This window comes from Elgaria multicarinata, chromosome 1 (assembly GCF_023053635.1).
Source record: "Elgaria multicarinata webbii isolate HBS135686 ecotype San Diego chromosome 1, rElgMul1.1.pri, whole genome shotgun sequence".
Classification (NCBI taxonomy): domain Eukaryota; kingdom Metazoa; phylum Chordata; class Lepidosauria; order Squamata; family Anguidae; genus Elgaria; species Elgaria multicarinata.
Window position 1 is genome coordinate 117,309,714 of NC_086171.1, and position 24,590 is coordinate 117,334,303.

The 24,590-nt window shown below is 40.3% G+C and overlaps 1 protein-coding gene across 1 annotated transcript; it reads left to right on the forward strand.

Moving 5' to 3' along the window:
* Positions 1-210: 210 nt before the first annotated feature.
* FNDC7 (fibronectin type III domain containing 7) lies at positions 211-23,808 on the forward strand. The gene is made up of 13 exons (XM_063117471.1): positions 211-273; positions 1,698-1,716; positions 3,264-3,521; positions 10,582-10,836; positions 12,860-13,120; positions 13,987-14,244; positions 15,707-15,961; positions 16,742-16,999; positions 18,982-19,236; positions 20,614-20,868; positions 21,869-22,132; positions 23,013-23,042; positions 23,716-23,808. The coding sequence occupies exons 1-13, from the start codon at positions 211-213 to the stop codon at positions 23,772-23,774; spliced, it is 2,490 nt and encodes an 829-aa protein (XP_062973541.1). The 3' UTR covers positions 23,775-23,808.
* Positions 23,809-24,590: the final 782 nt, after the last annotated feature.

The window sequence follows — 24,590 nt, forward strand, 5'->3', positions numbered from 1 at the left end:
ATGTGTGTTTAATTAAACAAAATAGAAAAATATCCTTAACTGGACTCAATCTATACTCTAGTCTTTATAGGCTGGTTCTGACTGGAGGAGGAGCCACAGAGTTCTATGTTTTCACTGCCTCCAAGACTTAACTGATACACTTTTTGAAGGAAGGTGATTTCTGCTAACTTCTGGTTAAGTGAACTGTGAACTAAAAGTCAAGCTTAAAGAATGATTAGTAGAAGGTGTGAACATTTCATATTTTCTGGATTAATTCTCATCAGCTTTAAAATGGTGAGTCCAAGCAGTGTGTTCCTTAAACAGTTTGTTCCTTTTTAAATTAATACATTTAATTAACATTTGCTATGTATTCTTTTTTATTTTTTAAATATCCTGTTATTTTGAGATTATGTTGGTTTTGCTTTAAACATGTTAGATTGTATAAAATCAATGTTTAATGTTTAACAGCTAAGACTATGCAGAGTTCCTTAACAAAGGGCTCAAGTCAAAACATGTTGAGTGTAATATCTTATAATAAATTAGCATCTCCATCATAGTACTGAATTGTTTCTTTGCTCTGCATTATCTGGGTATTATCCCCTTGTGGAAGCTTACAAGGGGATCATGCATCTTTATTGTAATTCAGGCAGCTCAATCCACAGACATTTTAAAAGGTATACTGTACTTGGCTAGAACCTCCTTTATGCTGTGGTGATCCTAGTAACATTTTCAACCTCTGAACCCTTTTATTTCTAAGAGAATACTGCATCGTAAGAACATTTATTGGGAGGATAGTCACTTTGATTTCAGTTCAGCTTATTTTCTGCTGAGACCCTTCCATACAGCTAGTCAGAAGTACATTAACAGTGCAATCCTATGCATATCTACTTAGAAGTAAGCCCCACACTCTCAGGTAAGTGAGCCTCGATCCAATAATTTGCTTCAGTGAACCCCAAATGCTTTAGTCCAGACATTCAGTTTAACTGGTTTGTGGATGAAAGTTTCTAATGCCACAGTTTTAAATATTTTGGCCCTGATCCAACTGTAGTGGGCAACAAGACATACATAACAATTGGTGTCCCCTGGTGCTCAGCGCATCCCTGTTCACATCAAATACACAGATTCTCAGTAGGGCTTCGAGAGCATCATGTTATATATAAGAATGGGCATTCAGATGTTTAGCCATAACACTAATATGTGATAGAAGGGTTCTTGCAGATGTGGCTTCTAAGCAGATGTGAGAGATTATGGGGACTAAAATTCCCCTTAAATAAAAGGACTTCTACTCAGATAACGTTTTTGGGATTGGCATGTCAGTCTGTCAACAACTGGAAACTTTACCTTCTGAATCAAAAGACAGGAAGGAAATTCAGGAAGGAAAAGTGGAGTAATGTGATCTGTGATACCTATGCCAAATCTCATTCATAGCTTTGTAGCTGCTGTACATATCTCTCCATATTGAACCAGTCAGAATAATATGGTATATTATTGTGACAGTCTTTTTCACACCTGTATTGTTTAGGGAAATCATTGCCTATTGTATGTATAATGCTGCAGTCCTAAACTCAGGACTAGGGAGCAAATCCCATTTAATGTACTGGAATTTGCTTCTGAATAAACTGCTTAGGATTCTGCTGTTAGAAATAAAATATTAAACATCCGCCCCCCAAAAAGAAAAACTTCCCTGCGTTACTAATTCTCTACATCTTCTTTTACAGATTATTTCAGCTAACACAGGTAAAATCTGAAATGTATTTTTGTTTTTCAGTTATTTTGTTTAAAATCGGCATCAGAAGAAAAATGAAAGGCCATGTTTGTTAGACCTTTTTAGAGCTTAATAAGTTTGGAAACATTTCCCTAAACATTGGTCTTTATATTTGTATTTTAATTTATAAATGTATTACCATAACTATCAAATATAAGTGTTTGGCAAGTACAAATTACATTCCATATATATACTCCTTTTCATAAAACACAATACACACAAATACACAGAGAAAAATCCAAACAACAATTTTTACTTAACCATAAAATTACAATAACAAAATCAATCCTAGGGATATTTCTTGGCCATTTAAAAGGTTCAAGAACCCAATCTAATTATTTACACTTTCTCAATTATACTTATTCTAATACTGAAAGAATTTCCTAACATACAATTAATAGTATCAATATTAAATGTTTTACCTTTTCTGTTTGTCAAAACGTAAGTGGGGTTTAATTAGATTCTGTTCAAATTCAGTTTCTTTCTACATTTCTCTTAATTTATTCTGGTTGCTGTGTTGCACGTGAAGATACTGATATGCCAATATTCAATCTGATCCTTACTCATGACATTTTAAGTACATAATACTACTACTTAGTCTTTACACAATACTTTTGTGATTGCTTGATATTCATGATCTCACCAATTTGAAATCCTACAAACTTCTCTGGGAGTAGCTTAATTGAACTCAATGGGGCTTACTTCAGAGTAGACATGCATAGGATTGTGCTGTAAGGCTTACAAATATACTGTAAGACAGTCCAATATTATTACCACTGTCATATTATAGATGGGGGCAAGGTACTGAGATTGAAAGACTAAGACATGTTTAAGACAACCTAAAACTGAGCTGAAACTTTACCAGGGATTTCCTAGTTTATAGACCATTTACTTCATTGCTATATGACACTAAAAGCACAATCCTATTCATGACTACTTAGAAGCAGGCCATATTGAGTTCAGTGGGAGTTGTGTGTCAGAATAGAGCCTAACTCACCCTGTCACATGCTACATCTGTAAAACGGAGTGTAAATAACATCATTTCTTAAAATCTTGTTTGTCCTTCCAAAACTCTTGAGAATTAGGTCACAGTTTTACCAGATTTGCAGATGGGGAACTGAATCAGAAAAATGGCAGCAATAAGCCTGAAGACTGCAAGTATGTGGGTTCCATTGTCAGCTGTAGAAAGTAAGAAAAACTATGTGTAAAGCCAGCAATAACAAACCCATACATTCACAGGCATATCTACTCAACAAATGTATATCAGTTTTAAACTAGTTTACCAGGCATGGCTTTACACAAAGAATGCGGGAAATTTTAGTTTGGTGAGGCACTTAAAATTTTGTGTTAGAGATCAATAGCTCTCACCCCATCACAGATCCCATAATTCCTAGATAAAAAGGAATTACTAATAAACCAGTTGTTGGTTTTTGCTCCCAGTCTTTTCAGCATGAAGTCAGGAACTATTCTGTTACAAGTTAGGAGGAAACTGAATGTGAGTTGTGTATTCATTTTCTAGGTTTCACTGTCTCCGTTTACGATGTGACGTCAAGGAGTATTTCTCTCCGATGGCCCAAATTCCCAGGAGCTTTTTCTTACAGAGTGACGGCAAGCCCTGTGAACACAGTCGGGCACTCTTTGATGGTCCATTTCAGTGACGTTACACTTATAGGTACTCTAGTATCACTGTCTCCCAATACAGTCTATACTATAAAGGTGGATGCTATTGATAAGAATGGAGTTATACTGGGTGAAGCACAGACTATGCAGTTAACAGGTTAGTATGAAATAATTTTAAATTGGGTTGATATTTTTTTAATAGTTCCACTGAAAGCTACCAGAAATGTTCTCAGTCTCATCTGAATATGTTCTATATATGAGCCAACAGTGCAATATGGCTGCAAGAAAGGCAAATGCTATTTTGGGCTGCATTAATAGAAGTATAGCTTCCAAATCATGTGAGGTACTGGTTCCACTCTAATCGGCCCTGGTTAGGCCTCATCTAGAGTATTGCGTCCAGTTCTGGGCTCCACAATTCAAGAAGGACGCAGACAAGCTGGAGCATGTTCAGAGGAGGGCAATCAGGATGGTCAGGGGTCTGGAAACAAAGCCCTATGAAGAGAGACTGAAAGAACTGGGCATGTTTAGCCTGGAGAAGAGAAGACGGAGGGGAGAGATGATAGCACTCTTCAAATACTTAAAAGGTTTTCACACAGAGGAGGGCCAGGATCTCTTCTCGATCCTTCCAGAGTGCAGGACACGGAATAACAAGCTCAAGTTAAAGGAAGCCAGATTCCAGCTGGACATCAGGAAAAACTTCCTGACTGTTAGAGCAATGGAATCAGTTACCTAGGGAGGTTGTGGGCTCTCCCACACTAGAGACATTCAAGAGGCAGCTGGACAACCATCTGTCAGGGATGCTTTAGGGTGGATTCATGCACTGAGCAGGGGGTTGGACTCGATGGCCTTGTAGGCCCCTTCCAACTCTGCTATTCTATGATTCTATGATTCTATTGAACCTCTGAAAAAAAATAAAGAGAAAGACTGTGGTCCTGCACATTGTTAATCTGGTTAAGGGTGTAACCCTATGCAACCTAACAACACCCACTGACCTGTGAGACTTACTTCTAAGTATATAGGTATAGGATCAGGCTACAAATCTTTTTAAAGTCAGTGGGATTGAAGTATATTAATATGTTGTATGCATCTGTTTAAGTAAATTATTTCTTACAAAAGTGCATGGCAAATTGAGCCTCTTAGGGGGTGTCTCTATATGATGCCTCATTGATATCTGATTCCCTCAAACCCCTGCCGCATTGCTGCTGCGAGGTGGAAAAGCTAAAGTTAGATGGCAGGAGGGAACGTGGGCTATCCAGCCAGAAAAAAACGCAGCACTGGCAGCCATTGGGCTTGTCAAACCCGCCTCCTGAACCACGTTCCTGTGTTTACCCAATCCATCTAGAGCTACGCCCACTTGCATAACCGAAACCAAGGCCACCACTGACACATGAAGAAACAGTGCGGTGACCTCAGAGCAAAGGGAAAAGTCGCAGTAAATCAACACTTTCAAAAAGCACAGTTTCAAGGATGGGGGAAGCTCAATGTGTCTGCGAGTTGGTGGCTGCATCATATAAACAATGCAGCACACTGTGTTGTTTAGACATCCCCTTAGGGTATGACCGTCAAGCACAGTTCCTGCTGAGTTTGGGGCGGCAAACAGGGTGAGACAAAAACAGAAGGGGAGCAAAGCTAAGAGCAGAGACTTGTAGTCATTCAGACCAGGAAGCCTTTCTAGGGGCCGGGAGACGGGTATTCCCAACCCATTCTGGCCTATTGTTGTAAAGTGACTTCCTTACTTGTATGGCTGGTCTCCCTAAGCTGGGTGGTGGTATGTAGAGGATAAATCCCTGTGTAAAGCATCCATTGGGTCGCCAATTTAAGACCCACTGTGGGCTGGAATACAATACTGACAGAAACCCTGCAAGGTATTTGTTTGTTGCTATGCATGAATACAGCTACCCTTGTGGAATCTCGGAGAATCTTTAAGGGTTCATAAATTGGGGCTGCCGTTTGTGCTATAGCACATCCTTTGCATGCCAAACACCCCAGGTTTCTTCCCTGGCATGTCCAGGTACGGCTGGGAGAGGCTTACCTGAAATCCTGGAGAGCTGCTGTGAGTCAGTATAGACCAGGGGTAGGCAACCTGGTGCTCTGCAGGTTTGGGACTACAACTCCCATCAGCCCCATCCAACATGGCCAGTGGTAATCAGTTATGGGAGTCTGGTGCCCCACAGATAGTTTGAACTACAACTTTCATAGTTCTTTACCATGGGCTGTGGTTGATAAGAGTTCTAGTACGAAACCTCTCGGGGGAGCCAGGCTGCTTACTTGTGGTGTAGACAACACAGAGCAAGATGGAACAATGGTCTAACTTGGTATAAAGCAGGGTTGCGCAAACTTTTCTGCCCCATGTGCCACATGTGATACTGGCTCAGTGATGGGGCAGGGGATACACACACGCACACACAGTGATCCTGATACAGATCACACTTTTCTCGCTGCTTGCAATGGCAGGGATAGCAACTTGTAGGATTTCTGGGAGGTAGAGGAGTTGAGAGTTCAGACAGCAGGGAAATTGTGGGGGAATGGGGGTCAAAACACTCTTGGGGGGACACATTGATGGCCTGGGAGGGCTGCATGTTCTGCACCCCTTGTACAAAGGCAGCTTCCTAGGTTTAGTTTTTGCTCCATCCTGCCACTCTGAGGGTTTCTCTAAATGAGCTACTAATAACACCCATGACTGGCCACTAATGGAAGTTTCCGGGTTGATTTCATGATGCTGTAAAACTCCACTGCCTCTCTCGTACTTGAGAAGGATTTCCGCAGCTTAATTTGAAATGGAAGAAACTAGTAACAAAAAGACCCCTTTTCAGCATGTAAAGAGGAAATCACGATATAAGAAGAGGCAGACTACAGAGCCATTTTGTGGCTGTATAAATGAAACATATAGAACTCCTAGTTAAATGGGGGAAAGGGAAGTGGGGAAGAGAACACGTTTGTAAAGAGAACACGTTGTGATCTGGGGCGAAAATGGAAGCAGAAAGCTGTGGTAAAGTTGCGAAGTCCCTTTTCCTCCGCACAGTTAATGGAATGGAAAGTGAACACCCTGAACTGCATTCTACCTGGTAAATCCTTCTCCTTCCATTTTTATATTTGTTGTTCACACTGCTAATACAATTCATTTACTTTCATCTAGGCTTGTGGGGCATCAGGAAAACCAAAACCAGCTGTATCTGCCCCCTCTACTTGACCCTGACTCTTAATCCTTTCTCCTAGGTTTCCTGCACCACAACAGGGAATCAGGTACCATAACCTGAAAAACTAATTTACACCGAAGGTAGTTGTGTCTCCTCATATGCTTAATGAGGTAATGAATTCACAAAGCAGTGAAGAGGATTTCGGTCATGGAATGGAATAAACTAAACACCCTGTGTACGGGGTTGTAAGTCTCCACTTGAACAAACCCCTACATGTATAATTTGAATACTGATAATACATTTCTGAGGTGATTTTGATGAAAAAATATTTGTAGTGAAGTAGGAATGGCTTTAGTTAAAGGAAAATGAGAAATCTCCATTGCTATGCCTCCTATTTCTGGATAATTCCTAGCCATGATCCTTTATTAAATAATGCTTAGAATAATTACAATTAGTGGAAAAGGGAGACATATCTGACTATCTGGCTGACTAACAATGAATGAAAGAATGTCTTGGCTTGTTACAATGGGAATATTGTTCAAGAAGAGCTTGTCTTGCTTGTGGAAGAATAACTCCTGTAATACTGCCAAGGTCTCTGAAACCCTGTTTTTATTTGTTATGAAATTCCTGGCTGTGTTTCAAAGTGTAGGCTTACACTTTGGATGTCTTTCTATTTTACTTTCTTTTGGTTTTGGTTTAGGTCACATACATCCATTTTGTGAGTTATTCCCCCTCCCCATTCTTTTTTTTTTTTTTTAGCTCTAGCACAGTGTTTCCAAACTACTCACTGTTGAAGTATTTTTCTCTGAATTAAACCTGGAGGTCTCTTTAGTCACTTCATTCTTCCATAACGGTGCCATCAGGGCAAGCCATGGGTGTAGAAGTTTAGATCCAAAGCAGCACAATGAGCAAGAGGGTTGGATCACCACATTTTGAAGAAAGCAAAGAAATCTACATTACTGTCTAAAGACACACACCCTCCAATAAGACCGTTAGGTCCAGAGTCTGAAATGACCTCACTGCGCTTCTGCTTTTGCACTTGGAAAGGTTTGCTTTTAACATGTGTAAAAGTTAGAATTACCCACCCTGAGAGGAGCTAACTCCAAGCATTACTACATGAGTCACTGTTCTGATCCAGAGACTTGACCAAATTATTCATCCATGGTAGAAGCAATGAATCATTCAAATATGCAGCAGGCAGATATTCTTGTAGGTGGGTTCTTCGGGTTTACTGGAGGTTTGAATTCTTTGATTAATTGATTTTTCATAGAACACTAGCAGTTATCACACTCACAGAGAGAGCACTTGGGAATTACTGCTCTCTCAGGGCTAAACTGGATTCTATGTGAAATGAACATCTGAGCCTTTCTTTTTTACTTCCATGAAAATATGTGAGACCCTGTTATGAATTGGGACCACCAAATGCAGGTAGTGGAAGTTTAAAACTTTTCATCCAGTGGCCTTCCCCCCCCATCCCCCTCCACACATGTGGAGCTAAAAAAGGGGGGGAAACTTTCATGCTTGGTCCCGATCTGGATTGGGGGCCCTCACGTTTATGTGAAAGTAAAAAGAGAGAGAAAGAGAGACTCATTTGCACAGTGCATATTTAATGTAACATGTACTTTAGCTCTCAGATATTGAATGTGAAGTATTAGATGCAAAATATCTCAAGCGTTGAAACAGGTGGTTGGGCCCCCGGCATTTCTATTTGAGGCTTTTATCCCACACCTTTACCGAGCCTTCTGCTTCCAGATTCTTTGCGGGATTCTTTACACATGCTTTTCTACAGTGTTTTTCTTTCTCTGCCCTTCTATATGTTACATTATACATCCACTGGATGCTGCTGTGGTGTAGCAGAATTATGCAATTACATGAGACTCCCAGGCTGCCATTTCTAAACAATACCAGACTTTCCTTGTTAGGAAAAAAAAACTCCGATAATGGTTGCAAAGAATGGGAGAGGCCCTGGAGGATGACAACATCATGTAAAGGATCCCCAAACTGCCGTAAGTAAGCAACAATGAGCGCACAATTAAAGCCTTGTGTAGAAAGGCTCTTTGTGTGAGCAAGATAAATGCCTGCATAGGGCAAATGTCTGCCATGGAACCCCAGTGAGTTGCAAAGAATTCTGAGGAATGATCCAGGGTACATATATGGATTCATGTGAGGAACTGGCAACTCATCATCATCTCATGTGAACATAGAGATGAGAAACATTGGAAGCTGTCTTCTACCAGGTCAGACTACTTGTCCATCTTGCCCAGTGTTACTTGATTTGATTGGTAGTGGCTCTCCATGGTCTCCGGCAGAAAGAGGTCTTTCCCCATCACTTGCAACCCGATCCTTTTTGAGTAAAGATGCCAGGTATGGAATCTGGGACCTTCTGGATACAAAGCATGTGCTCTACCTCTACCGTTAGAGCACAACCAACACTTCCCTTTGGCTTCAGATTGCAGTTACCTGATGTGCAAGCTTCTCTTCCACTATTGATCTTCTAACTGAGGAACCCTGAGGAGCTTCCTCTAAACAAAGTTTGAAAACTACCGTTGTATACTACCTGCTTTAAACTATGGACCTGTACATATTTTTTCAGTACACAGTTTGATTTTACATACTGTGTGGAGCAGATGTACTGTATTATGAGCCAGCAGGTTTTCATGACCTGGATATTACACGACCATGACAAGCTGACCCAAGACTCTTCACATCATCATATTGCAGTTGAGATTGATCTAGCAGCAATGGCCTCTAGATAGGGCACATCTTCCTCCTCCTCCTACAGAATATCCACAGAGACCTGTGTCCATTTGCTGTGGACCAAACTGGGCAACGTGACATTAAGGCAAATATAAACTGGGTGAATGGCTTTTAAAAATATAAATAGCAGGTGCCGGCCCCAATCTGGACTAGAAACCTGCTTTGCCCTCTACTGCCATCCCAATTGGGAAACCCTGTGCCTGCTATTGCCATTTGAAGAAAAACTCAGATTCATGCCAATAGAAGGTTTTATTCTAACGCAAAAAAAATCGGCCAAGGGCCCACGCTCTGGACTGGGACTGCAGTGGCAGCAGGGAAGGAGAGCGCTACCCCATGATTAGGTTCCTCAAACCTGCTTTTTATTTTTTAAAAGTCATTCAGGTAGTTGCCATTTGTGCAAATTGTGTCTTGTCTAGTTTGGCTCTCAGCCAAATGCTTCTATCAAAGCACCTGCCTCATAGTGGATGGAACGGAGAGTGCCTTGGTGTCTGTAACATTGGATCAGGGCTGGCCCAATGTATTTTGCTGCCTGAGGTGAATCGACACTGGTGATGGGGAAGCATCCTCCATTATACGTGAAGGCAGCAGGGTAACTTAGCAGGTGCAGGGCAGATCACGTAGCCCACAGCTCTCTCCTTCAACCCCTTGCTGCCACTTCTCAGCATTTGTTGCCTGAAGTAACCACCTCACTTTCCCTAATGGTAGGGCCAGCACCCCATTGGATAGCACAAGAAAAGGAGAAATCCCCCTTCCCCCTTATTATCTAAACCTGAAGTCCAAAGGGGGTCTAAAGGCAAAATCCTCAGTAGGATGGAGTACAAATGTGACAGATGTGATTCTATCTATGCCTCTCTTTTTCTTCCTTAGAACTGCACAATGGCTCTGTCTAACCCTAGTGGATAAAGGATACAGCAGTGCATCAGAAGCTTCTATACCATGGCGAGTGGCTCAATATCATTCTCTGCAGAGTGCCAAAACCTATGACTAGGTGACAGATAAATGATAGGAACCTGTAATATGCCTACAGGTCATAACAATGTTACCCTGTACTCTTAAGTACTCCTAATGTGCACACCAGAATAAGGATGACTGAGGTTTTTGAAGGCAAACCTAGTCTTCAGTCATGTTTCAGGCACCAGAGACTGATAAAGTAATATGTTCTTCCTACAGAATAAAATAATCAAAAGGAGATCCATCAAAGCCAGCCCTTTCTGAGCTCATACTTGTGAAATGATCAGTCACATTCAGCAATGCAAAGTCATGCCCTTGAATGGTGACATGTCTGTTGAATTTGAAATTATCATGGTTCTCCCTTCTTTTAAGCTCCTGAGATTCCCATTATGGAACAAGCTTATTCAAAATTGAGTAACAGTATCACAGTGGAATGGGCAGCTGTCGCTGGGGCATCCAGTTACCTGCTGACAGCACAGGATGGAGAGTCATTCATTGAAACAATAGTCACAAATTCACCAGGCACTGTGACAGGGCTGAAGGCTGCTACTCTGTATAAAATTACCATCCGATCTATAAACGCTGGAGGAAAAAGTCTGCCTTCCCCTTCAAAGAAGGCAAAGTCAGGTATTTTTCAATCTCATTTAGACACTGTAGAGATTAGAGATTAATGATACATTTACAACAGGACTGTTTAACATCTTCCCTCAGTCTATTTCATTCTGACTTCCAATCTGGCAGGTTATCTCTTCTTTGAAGCTCAAAGGGGAAATATTTCCGCATTCATTGTTCTAAGACCCCTCATTGACTTTTGTCACTGAGGATCACTATCCTATAGGATCATCTTCAAAATATAGGCACAGTACTTAGCTGAGCTATGGAATTCAACACAAGATGTAGCAATGGCCAACTTAGACGGGTTTAAAATATTGGACAAATTCATGCAGGACAAGGATATCAATGTTACTAGTCATGTTGGCTATATATGGCCTCTAGGATCAGAGGCAATGAAGCTCTGAGAACCAGTTGCTGGGGAACATGGGTGGGAGGGTGCTGTTGTACCATGTACTGCTTGTAGGTTCCTGGTCAACAGCTGGTTGGCCACTGTGAACACAGTGCTGGACTAGATGGATTCTTCATCTGATCCAGCATGGCTCTTATGTTCTTATCTGATTGGCCACTGAGAAATAGACCTTTGTTCTGGTCCAGCAGATCTCTCCTTGTGACCTTAACAATAAAATGTCTCTGCTTATTTGTGCCTAGGCCTTCCTAGAAAGTGGAGTTTAGTTAATATTGTTCAACATCTTAGGCACTCCCCACACCCCAATCAACCATGGAGCATTTTAATGTTAATACTTTTGAATTAACTATATTATTTTACTGAATGCCTTATTTATTGGCGCCACTACTGTGGCTCCAATAATGAAGTTTGTGGAATTTTGGAGTGAAATGTCATCAGTATGCTGATGCCATGCAACTCTTACGTTTTGTTGTTTAACAATCTGGCAGCAGCAGTATGATTTCTGAACCAAGGTTTAGAAGCTATGGATACCTTAAGTGGATGAGGTGAAGCAGATTGAAATTGACTACAGAGAAGGTGGATCAGATATTGGTGAAAGATTTGGAGGCTCTCAAAGCACTGAAAACATTGTTATTCTATTGCTTTTCTATTATTAACAAGTTAACTCTAAGGTGTGCTCTTCAGTGTGGCCTTGGATATGACCTTGATCGAAGACAAACTGATACTTTGGCAGCTCATAGTAGGAGCAGTTTGTACCTGATGTGCTGACGCAATCTCTTCCTGAAAAATATTGTCCTTGACTGCATACCTCAAGGACTGAATATTACGATGTACTGTTCAGAAGCTTCAGTTGGTGCAAAATGTCACTGCTCAGCTCTTTGCAGAACATAAACTGGTTTGGGGCAACTATACTAACTGCCAGTTAATTTCTGAGCAAAACTGAGTCTGATGGTTTTAACTTAGAAATCGTTTACAATTTACATCGATACCTAAACTTCCTCATTGTTCATTATTGTCTGCCAGGAAAGCACTAACCATGAAAGTATTGGACCCCCCACTTCCATGCATTATACAGGAATTACGACTGAATTGTAGCTACTTATACTTGTATGTGTCCTCCACAAAGGATAGGCATGTACATTTCTTTTGTACTCAAAAGAGTACATATATGGGTACAAAATATTAAATGTACAATCTGCCCCGCACACTAAGGTCCTCTGGGAAGAAGAATTTACTCCAGTCAACAAAAACAAGGCTGACAACTGTTACCCAGAGGACCTTTTCTTCTGCCGCTCCCAGATTATGGGATGGCTTGCCGGGAGAGAATTGTCAATTTAACAGTCTTCCAGGATTTAAGAAAGCCGTAAGACTGATCTCTTACAGCAGGCCTACCCAGTTGAATTTTAAGATGCCTTTTGATAATGTGCTGCTTTTAATAATATATTAGTTTTAAATGCTTTAATCAATTATATGTATTTTATGGTGTTTGCATTTGTGTTGTACCCTGCCTCGATCCTTATTATTATTATTATTATTAGCCCTGAAGCTGTTAAGCTAGAGTGAAATCTTGCCCACAACTGCAAACATACAAAATTGCATTGAACCTGAAATATATTTGCTCATTCACAGTGCTTGCTGCACCAATCCTAACAGCAAATTCCCCAAGTTCTGACAACATTGTGGTGAGCTGGAGAGCTGTATATATGGCTGTTGGATTCTTCGTGTCTATCATGAGATCTGATGGTTTGGGTGGCATGTTGAAAGAAAACACCACCAACAATTCACTGGTATTTTCCAGTCTAGACCCAGGAACTCTCTATACCATCAAGGCACATGCTTGGGACAGTCATGGGATACCTGGGGATGACTCCACCTACAACCAAAGAACAAGTAAGAAGCAAACTGGAAAGGAAAGCAAATGCCTTTTCACAAGGAACAGTCTATTGGAAATGATGAGAGCAGAGTAGAAATATTCCTTTACATTCTTAAAATCACTAATGAAATGATGCACACTAAACAAAACTAATACTAGAAATACAGAAACACATATCAAAGTACAGATACACATATCATTTAACACCACAAGTCACTGGAATATTAGGAGACTTGTATCTTGCAGACGAAAACCTTATTTGAATATTGAACTCTTCATATGGTTAAAGTTCTTTAGGACCTGCCCTTATAGGGAAAACTTGCTGGCCCAAATTGGAGAAAAGTCATTTTCTGTTTACTTTCCATAAAAAGGAAAGTTCACCTATTAGCCATGGTGAACTTTGCCCTTTCAGCTTCTAAGCTTCAAGCTAATTTCCCATTTCTGTGCGGAATGATAAATAAGTTATACTGATTACAAACTGTTTTATTGCGTTTTTGTGTTTTATTATATTTTTCTGATTCTAGTGGTCTTTGTTGTAACATTGGATCCAACAGGACCTTTGCGGTGGTGCCCCAGGCCCACTGGCAGAGGCGCATGCATGGCTGGCCCTTGCTGCTGTCAGCCGCAATGTAGCGTTTCTATGGCTAAGCGCCAAGACAAGCGTCTCACCGCTTGGTCACAGACGCGCTACATCATAGCAGCCAGTGGCAGGGGCTACACACATGCTGTCACCACTGCTGGGCCTGAGGCACCATCACAAGGGTCTTACTGGATCCAACCCAATGGTTGTAACAATTTAAAAACATTCATATAGTTTGAATTAAAAATGTCATTCAGCCTCATTTCTACTCAAACAAAGTTCGATATCTTTGTTATTATTTAGGGCCTCATGCGCCAGGAGATGTTCAAGTGGTTTTTGACAGTGGAGCTTTGAGAGCAACTGTTTCTTGCCTGCTGACAGAAGGAGCTTCCACTTATATCATTGCAGCCTACAGTGGTACCTCCAAGCTGAACTGTAGTACAACGTCCACCTCCTGCACTATCCCATCACTTGAGTGTGGGGCTGAGTATTCCCTCTCTGTTGTAGCAAGCAATGAAGCTGGTTCCAGCACACCGACAGAAGCCGTGGCTTTCAAAACTGGTATGTGAACTTCAGCAACCCACATGTACACTTCATGGTGACCCTGTTCAGATGACATGCTAAGCCATGGTGGTTAAGCATTTTGAGCTAAGCATTATGGCTTAGAGCAGTGGTTCTCAACCGTCCTAATGCCGCGACCCTTTAATACAGTTCCTCATGTTGTGGTGACCCCCAACCATAAAATTGTTTTCGTTCTTCTCTACACGATCCATTGTCATGGGATGGTTTGCTAATGAAAATAATACATAACAATAGCTTTAATAATACAAAAGATGATACATGACATAGTTCAGTCAATACAGTTTCCTAAGACCATCGGAAATATGTGTTTTCCGATGGTCTTAGGCGACCCCTGTGAAAGGGTCGTTCGACCCCCAAAGGGGTCCCAACCCACAGGTTGAGAACCGCTGGCTTAGAGTGTCTTGTGAACCATGACTTAGCCTGGTGGCTCCATGACCACAGTTTAAACATGCTCACTAACCATTTGCTGCAAAAGGGTTAGTGGCCTAATTGTGGCTTAGTGTTTTGTCTGAACAGGCCTGGTATATGGAGAAATATATGGCATAAAGAAACACAGGTTTGCTCCATTTGGTGACAGGCAATAACTGTCAGGGGAAAGAATTCAGCAGTTACATTTCCCTTTAAGAAGCCTTTTGTGTAGGAAAAAATGAAAATGTGTATAAAATTATGGATGTAGTGGAGAGAATTCACTGAGATAAACCTTTCACCACCTTTCATAACACCAGAAATTTGTTATCAAACAATGAAATTGATTGGCAGTGGGTCCTGAAAAACAATAGGAAGTACTTTCTTACACGATGTATAAACTTATGGAATATGATGAGATTATGTCAACCTCACATGTGATTAAAATGTACCAGGTTTTCAGTGATTATCCTCCACCACTCTAGTACTGAGACATGCATAGCGCTTACCCCTTTCTCCACACCAGGCTGCTTCAGGCTACCTTTCTAGGACATGTGTGTGAATGTGTGTCAAAAAACCCTGCAATGCAGACATTATTTAGTGAGATAAGCCTTAGCCAAAAAGGCATATCAGACTATGAACTTTAGAGCAGAGGTGGTCCGTGTGCACCCATTGCCCATGAATAAAAAATAAAAAATGGCATATTTAGCACTACAGAGTACCAAGAATCAAACAAGCTAATTTTGATCCTTATGTCACTCTGTAGTGTCACAGACAGCATTTTTATGTATTTTTAAATGCTCATGACAGATGCTTGTGCTCCTGGTCAGTCCTGTCGCACTTGCTCACAAATGCAGGTACCACTATCCCTGGAAAAGGCAGTTATCTTTTCTACAATAACACATCCAACCCATGAAACATTCCTCTAGTTAGTATTTCCTAAACATCTTCATGACTGGAGTTTTAAAAGTTTTTTTTCAATGTAACAGTATGAGAAAAGTTAAAACATTTTTTTGTTCAAAATTTAACTTTGCAGTGCCTTGTGCTCCAGAAAGTATAACAATTGAAGAGGATGAGCCAGGCAATTTGGCAGTGTCGTGGTCAGATGTCGACCTAGGTGATTATTATGTGGTCTTTGTGAAGAGTGATGACGGCTTGGAGGTGCACTGCAACACATCACATACTCAGTGCCACTTCCAATCAGACTGCGGCTTCACTTATTTTATTAGTGTCTTTGCGTATAACAAGGCAGGGCAGAGCCCTTTAGGCGACATATTTAACTATACCACAGGTAAGTGCCAATTTATTTATGCATGGTATATTTGTTGGATAAATCTGTATGGACATTAGACCAAGTTAGAAATAAACTTTTGAGTGCTAAAATATAAGGGATTTCAAAAGATTAGACTCAGTTACAGCTTTATGTGACTATTAAAGCTGGCGGCAAGCAGGTGACGCAGCAAAGATGAGCAGTTGAAGAGCAGTCCCGTCGGTATCTGAGATATGAATTACTCAAACTCAGGAGCCAGGCTAGAGTCGGTAGTTTTAAGGCAGGGATGGACAACTTGTAGTGCTCCAGATGTTTTAGCCTACAACTCCCATCAGTCTAAGGCAGCATAGCTAATGGTGAAGGATCATGGGAGCTGTAGGCCCAAACATCTGGAGGGCCACGAATTGCCCACCCCAGCTATAAGAGATGACCTATTAGCTTGATCTCGGCTGAGTTGACACCTGAAATGCCACCATCTGCAATGGTAATGGTGAACTGCAGCAGAAAACTTGCTAGCAATTCCTTCCTCTGTTAAACTGCCTTGACAGGTCAAAGAGGCAGGTTCCTAGAGCCTAGTGCTAGCGTGCTAGCTTTGAGGTACCCCTGCCCCAATATCTTCAAGTAAAAATAGATTGCAGAAAGAAACATTTATTCTGTGATTCTCTAATATTGTACCATAAAAATAAATATTATTTATTTTTTGTTATATTGTTGTAAACTGCCCAGGAGTTTGGGCTGTTTGGGCGGGATAGAAATAAATAAATAAATAAATAATGCATTTCTCCTCATTTTTCCCTTTAGCACCTTGCTGCCCCAGTGATTTTAATCCAGTGTACGTGTCTAGTGACACAGTTCAGATTGTCTGGTCTCCTGTCCGTGGTGCTGAAATGTATGAAACCAAAGCTGTTAACTGGACCAATGAGCTGCTATGCAACGACACTGCCACAGTTTGTACCTTGTCTGCACTGCAGTGCAACACTCAATACAATATCACTGTCTATTCGTTCAGTGAAATTAGGGGCAGCAATACATCATGTGCATCAAAACACGTGGCAACAGGTACTATTCCAGTATACACTGTCCTTAACGCACAACAGCAGTTGCAAATTAAGAAGATACCATGGGAGCCGAGAAGTCTAATGAATGCTGTATTATAATTCATACCCTGAAGTATCAGAACCAAACATAGCACACTTCAGGTGGCAGAGAATATCCAATGGAATAGCTAAGTTCAAACTACTCTTATGTTTCTTCTCTTTGAAAATCTGGGCTCTGTTTTACATAATCGTTAGCCATGTGTTATGTAATGGTTCAATTAAATGGATCGTACCATTTAACGAGGTCAATATTTGAATACTCTTCCACCTAAAAATATTTTTGCACCTGAAACAGATTGTTAGCTTATGTTAAGCTAACCTTACCACTGACATGCTAGTTCTGAATATGCAGGGAGGTGTTTTTGTGGGGTTTTTTTTTGTAAGTTTTTACATAAAGGAGCATTCAAACATTCCTTTGCCTAAACTCCATTCCAGCAAAAGGTTGATGTGTGTTTTGAGTCTCAGATTAACATCGGCATTTTGGTTTGCAGAATTCAAGCCATCAGGTCCTGTGGAGCTATACCTTTAAAGTTGCAGTCCTCTGCATTCTTATTTGTATCTTAAATCCCATGGAGCCAAGTGAACATTACCTTCAAGTAAAACTTACATCAGATGAGACTGGCAGCAGAAAAAAAATTGGTTAACAACAGCCTTTCAAAGGGATTTGATTTCATTTCATTCATTATATTTGAATGAAATCAAATCAAAGAGCAGTTTGCATCTAACGTCTTCATTCTCTGCCAAACCTCTATAATACTAGCTTGGCACAACAATTTGAGGCACTGTGTCTTCCCCACCTCGAGCCTACATATCAAATTCTGTCACGCACCAGTTGTTGCTTTCTTTGCTCAGACAGTACAATAGCTCTATGTAGGAGCACTTCAAGAACACAACTACAATTAGGCCCTACAATCTCCTGAAATATGGCACCACTTAGGCAGACGGGGGCTGATTATGCCATAGGCAATGTATCTGTTTGGTAAAAATGGGTGCAAGTACACTCATGGCCAATCTTAAGTAAGATTAATAACTTTTTAACGTGTATTTTATATCATGTTTTTATACTGTTTGTTTTATACTTTGAATGGTTTTAGTTTTTGTGAACTGCCCAGGGAGCTTCGGCTATTGGGCAGTTTGTTTATTTATTTATTTATTTATTTATTACATTTATATACCGCCCCCATAGCCAGAGCCCTCTGGGCAGTTTACAGAAATTCTAAAATGAGATAAAAACAAGTATACAAAATTTAAAATTTTAAAACACAGAACATACATACATGAAGCATTAAAAACCGTTAAAATATACATGTGGATGATTAAGATGTGCTGCCTTATGCCTGGGCAAAGAGCATATGGCAGTACATATGCTGGCGCCGGAAAGGTAGCAGCATTGACGCCAGGCGAGCCTCATCAGGGAGATCGTTCCACAGTCTGGGGGCCACCACCGAAAAGGCCCTGTCCCTCATTGCCACACTCCAAGCCTCTCTCGGAGCAGGACCTTAGATGTGGAACGTAGTGACCGGGTATATTCACGTCGGGAGAGGCGTTCCGACAGGTATTGTTGTCCCAAGCCATGTAAGGCTTTATAGGACAAAACCAGCACCTTGAATTGTGCTCGGAAACATACAGGCAGCCAGTGCAAGTGGACCAGAGCAGGTTTATATGGTCGAACCTTCTGGTTCCCGAAATGAATGCAAATAATAATAATAATAATAATAATAATAATAATAATAATAATAATAATAAATGTTAGGGAAAGGGAGATCTCAGGCAGACAGCAGACCATAGACAGGGAGGAAGCCTCAAAAGATACAAACTACAGCCTTCATAATATTGCGTTTTTAGAAGGATGCTGATTTGTTAGAATAATCTGCAGCTGTTTTAATGCAATGTAAGAGGCATAAAAGAACGTAGTGAAAATTTGCTCCATCTAAAATCTTTCAGCTCCATGTAGTCCGGAAATAATAAGCGTCTCAAAGGATGTTCCTTCCGTAATTAGTGTGCACTGGCATGCCAATAACGATGAAGCGACATATACAGTCACTGCCAAAGGAGCGGCAGGAAAGTGGCACTGCACAAGCTCTGGAAATTCATGCACTATCCATAATCTCCCATGTGGGTCACTGTTTTCTATCAGCGCTGTAGCAAGTACAGAAGCAGGACACAGCTTACCTAGTTACAGCGTCCCTTTAGAGACAGGTAAGTGACAACTGATTAGCGATGTTATTTACCACTTCGTTATCACTCCCTTTTCATAACAGGGAAATGGTGTTAGGCAATTACCGGAGGTCATGCTGTGCATCCCTGTCTGAGCTGAAGTTTGAACTAAAATCACCTGTGTTCAGTTTAGCATTATTTATTTGATTTCATTGGCTTCTTAAACATATTGCAAGGACAGTTCAGTATCTATAGTTCTCGCAACACACCAAATAAAGGGTATTGACACTATGCAGACATTTTATTGAATATGCTATGGAGGATCAGGCCAGCTTATCCAGTGTCACTCCGGCAAGCCTATCCTACTTTCAGGCTCACCAGATGCCCATCTATCACATTTCACATTTGCATACATGTCTACACAATGCAAGGACCAGCCACATGGCCTGTATATCACAAAACCACCATATTAAAAATATCATAGATTAGACCTATGTGCACTGGGCTCTAGACACATTGGTTTCTAAGGAAATGATATCTAAAACATAGATATTAAATGGGCACCGACAAGCTGGCAATTTCAATCCCCCATTGTGCATTCAAAAATTGCGGGGGAAAGGAGATAGGTGTGTTACTGAAATAGAGAATAAAAGGAAAATATTAAAAATATTAAAAAATAGCATTCTAACCATTGTTGGCTTTTATTTATTAAACTACTATTCCCTTCCAACCCCTGCTTATTTTGAGGTTTAAGATATATGCAAATATATTTACATTTATTTGATTAAAGGACAGATTATTAGGGCTGTCAACGAATTAAAAAGTTGCAAAAAAGACTGAATTGGGTCTAGGAAGTATCCACTAAAATACTGCATAATGCTCCAAATTGGGAGAGGCCAATGAACAGAACACCATTGCCAACTTTTCAGCTTTCGATAATCCCACACTAGAGGCATTCAAGAGGCAGCTAGACAGCCATCTGTCAGGGATGCTTTAAGGTGGATTCCTGCATTGAGCAGGGGGTTGGACTTGATGTCCTTATAGGCAACCTCCAACTCTACTATTCTATGAATTCAAAATAAAATGCATTCAAACTGTTGTTTCACTGAAGAGTTGAGTATAAATTAGTCTCAATGTCAGCAAGGCCAGTTTGGTGTTTGAAGGTGGCCATCTGGGGCGACACTGAAGGAAGGAGTAAGTTACAGGGGTATAATTTATCATTTCTCTCAGGACAGAATCATTCATATGTATTTATGAGTGGCAGCTTGACATTCGGTGTTGTGTGGGGGGAAACCACTTGAAATTTCCCCCTAAGATGCCAAAATATCTTACATTTACCCATTAAGAATGTAGCTCTATATATTACTTTTAAAAAGCAATTAACAGTCAGGTACTCAACCTTTTCTCCTTTCTTTTAAGCTCCTTGCTGCCCAGCTGATCTTACAGTAACTCAAGTGACACAGTCTGTGACAAACATCAGCTGGTCTATTGGGACTGGCGCAAAGACATACATAACAATTTTGCATTCACACAAAGGACAAGCCAGGTGTCACACGCTCCAAAGCTACTGCCTCCTGGGATGCATTACATGTGGAACCAACTACACTGTGTCTGTCAAAGCAATCAGTGAAACCGGTTTAATATCAGATTGTAAATACAGAGGATTTTCTTCTAGTAAGTATCTAAAAGAACAATTTAAAAGATGCCATATTTCTACAAGGTTATCATATTAAATGCATAATTTATACTTGTTGGCTTGGATTCTGAGAACCATGAGTAGAAAACTCACAATTTTCCTCCTGCTCCATGCCCCTCAAAATTTCTCCTGAAGAGTATCATCCTAATACCTACCATCTAGACTGTGGCTACCAGCAAGGACAGCTGCTCCATCTGGGGTTTGGGGAAATTGCCCAAAATGGAACTCATCAAGTGGAGGAGCGTCAGTCCAATATTCTCCATCCTGTACTATTCAGGAAAGTCCCTGACACTCAGAAAAGTCTTTGAGGGGTGCAAGGGAAGAAGCAGAAAAATGCCCTACTCTGAGCTCCATTCTGTTTAGTTCTCCAAGTCCAAGCCATTCTGTTCCCTGTTGTGATAAATGAATGTACTTCAGATATAGTTGATTCAGCCATTACCTAAGCTTTTAAATAGATCAACTCCTAGGTCTTTTATCAAGCAAGGTTATATATGGAATTATTTGATGATCTATGAAGTAATTGATGTCTCAGCTGCTTGATCTCAGCATACTATAGGACTGTTTCTGGATGTTCCAAGACTTGATCTTTAGTTGGGTAGATGGGAGATTTTTCTTGGACAGAGACCCCAGGAGATGTTGAGGAGCTAGCTGTTAAATACTCCCACCATTCTTACAGGTGCTATTTTACTGATGTAGCTAGCATCCTATCCCCTACACATTTTGCTGGATTGAGCCATAGCTGCTTCTATGATTCTTTACAGAGCTTTCTAAATCCCTGTGGCTGGCTGCAGGCTTATATCATGTTTAGTGGTTCCTAGATGGCTGTCATAAGAGCTTACACTTTGAGAGAATGTATGGCGCATGAAAAATTAACCCATTTCAATTTATAGAAGTTGGCTTAGGAATCCAGCAGCTGTTTATCCCAAAGGGAAAGAACACAAAGTGCATCTACAAAGATATCATACTTTTCTTTCTTAGGTGCCTGCTGCCCTTCTGGGGTTAAACTATATAGATTGGGCAACAGTGGCATACGAATATACTGGCAGACCTCTGAAGAGTCAGTAAACTATAGCACAGATCTGTATGGCTCAAAAGGAAATTTCACCTGTACACCAAACGCAGTCCTGACTTATTGTGATATCACTGAGATACCATGTGGTGATGTTTATACAGTTGTGGTATCACCTGTAACTGATGATAAAGGATCAAAACTTGCATTTTGTCCTAAGAAGATCTATTCAGGTAAAGACCACCAATTTTTCAAAGGCAAATGTAAAGGGGAAGGAATTGGGGCAGCATATGGTGGAAGAGCTGTGGGGGGAAATGAACTAGTAGAACACTTGTAGCTTCTGAGGGGGCTAGTCTACATATGATAGACAACCTCTCAGGACCTACTTGTGGAAACTGCCTGAAATAGCCCATTTGGTAGCTGTTGTACAGAGCTGCATGACTTCCAGGTCTCCATAATGATCAGCCTTAGTGATGGTTTATATTGGCATGGTAACACTCCACATGGTGTGGGCGTGACTCATCCATCATAGCCACTGTTGCATCTGATGAAGCTAACCCTAGCTTTTGTCATTATGTTGTTTTAGGTTTTACGATGCTACAAGAATATTTGTTTTTGCTTGAAACTGGTTTCTGTCTTTTGAGAGATCGTGGTAGGAGATTCCTAGAATACGGGAATTATGGCGGGCGTGGTTTGTCAGTCTTCTTTGGTTTGTTAATAAAAAGGGCTAACACAGATTCATCTGCATTTAGACTACATTATAACAGTTTGTGAGTGTTAGAGAAGTTGCTGAACTTTATCCACATAGGCAATGTAATTCTATTCACAAAATTAATTCTATCCATTGAAGAACATGCTTATTTAAAACTTTTTTGACCCAAACTACTTTCAAATACTAATTCTTTGCATTTACACATTTGTAACAGTTAAATGCTCAATTTCATTTTCCAGAACCAATAATCCAGAACCAACTTTAAAAACAAAACAAAAACCAAACAATTTTCTCAATAAATTATTTTGAGATGCTTTTGAAAGCACAAGTCAATGATTGCTTCCAGCTTGCCTCTTTCGTTTTTTTTTAAGATATTAATCATTTTATGTTTTATTTTCTAGTGACATGCTCTGGAAGTTCAGTAGGAATGGGTAAGTGAATAATTGCCCCCTCCATGAAGTCAGATTTTACCTACACTGAATTTTATATATTTATATCAGAAAATCCAACTTCTATGAAGAGGCCAAATCTTAGTATTTTATGATTGATACTTTGTAAAGAAATCTATTGTGATCATTGCTTTATGTGTAATCCCATGCTCACTACATAAAGTCTGATACAAAGTATGAAAGCTAAATTACAGAGATTCTCAGATTTTGTATTTCTAGCTCTTGCCATGCAGAAAAGGACTTGAAAGATCCCAGGCTTCTGGCGCCTAGATGTTTGATGATGACCCCAAGATCAGAACTATTTGTTCAGACCTGGAACCAAAAAAATATGATGGCAACTTTTAATTTGAAATTGTTGAAGGAAATGAACTAAGCAAAATTCTACAGGAAAGGGAAATAGCAGGAAACCCCCAATCTCCTGCCTATTGAGAAATGTGCTCCAAGTCTCAAACATAGAAATTGCTTAACCCTGAACGTGAAGGAAAATCCATTTATTGAATCTCTACTAGAGATTACCTCCAAACAACAATGCTTTGTCAGAAGCTACTTTGTTTCAGGGCTCATTCTGCAAACATATTTTCAATTCCAGGGTTTCTGTCTGTTATGGGATCAAAATGAGGCAGAGTAAAAAATAATTTTTAAAATAATTTTTCAGTGATTTATAGAGGAAGAAGTGCAGATCACCACCAGGTGCTACAGGAAAGAACAGACTGAAATAAACCGGTAAGAATATCAGAATATTATTTCAAACAATTTTGGATATAATGCTCTCATATAATGCCTTTCAATTCCATGGGATATAATGCTCTCATATAATGCCTTTCAATTCCATGGTCATTGCACACTGCTCTTACTCTGTTATCCCAATCCAATCAGAGAGTTGTGTCCCTAAAGCTAACACAATCCCCTTGTTCCTAGCAAATGAAACAGACCCTCTGGCTATTTTGTTACTATTACATGCAACCCCTATGTTCGTATTTGACTCCTAATGGACAGTATCCAAAGCTGGCACTTTGTGAGCACCAATCATGTTGTGTTAGCAGGAATGAACATTCATGAAATTAGCTCAAACTAGCGCTTCTGGAATGGAAGAAGTCAGCATGACTACCTTTTGCGAGCTCTGCTAATTCTTCCTGTTCCAGAAGTGCTAGTTTTTGTGTGGCAAATCATTGCTGATCATTTGCTGTAAAATTAGCAAATTCAATAATAAGATTCCTCCAAGAGAATTCAGGATTAAAATATGGAATTCCAAAGCCCAATGTAACTCAACCACTCTCTACATAAGAATTGAGCTTGTTTTATATTTGATGCTTCCCAAATGGGAAACAAGTGCCAATTAGCAATTAATGATTGACTCATTGCTACTCTTTACTAGGAATCCAGACAAGAGATGCCAGGTTTTTGCACCTGGGACACCATGGGGTCAATGCCCATATTAGATTAGATTTATAGTGACATTACCCTCACAGAATAGTAAAAGCAATTAGGTGTGATCATCAAAATACAAGAAATATGTTTTTATACGAACGA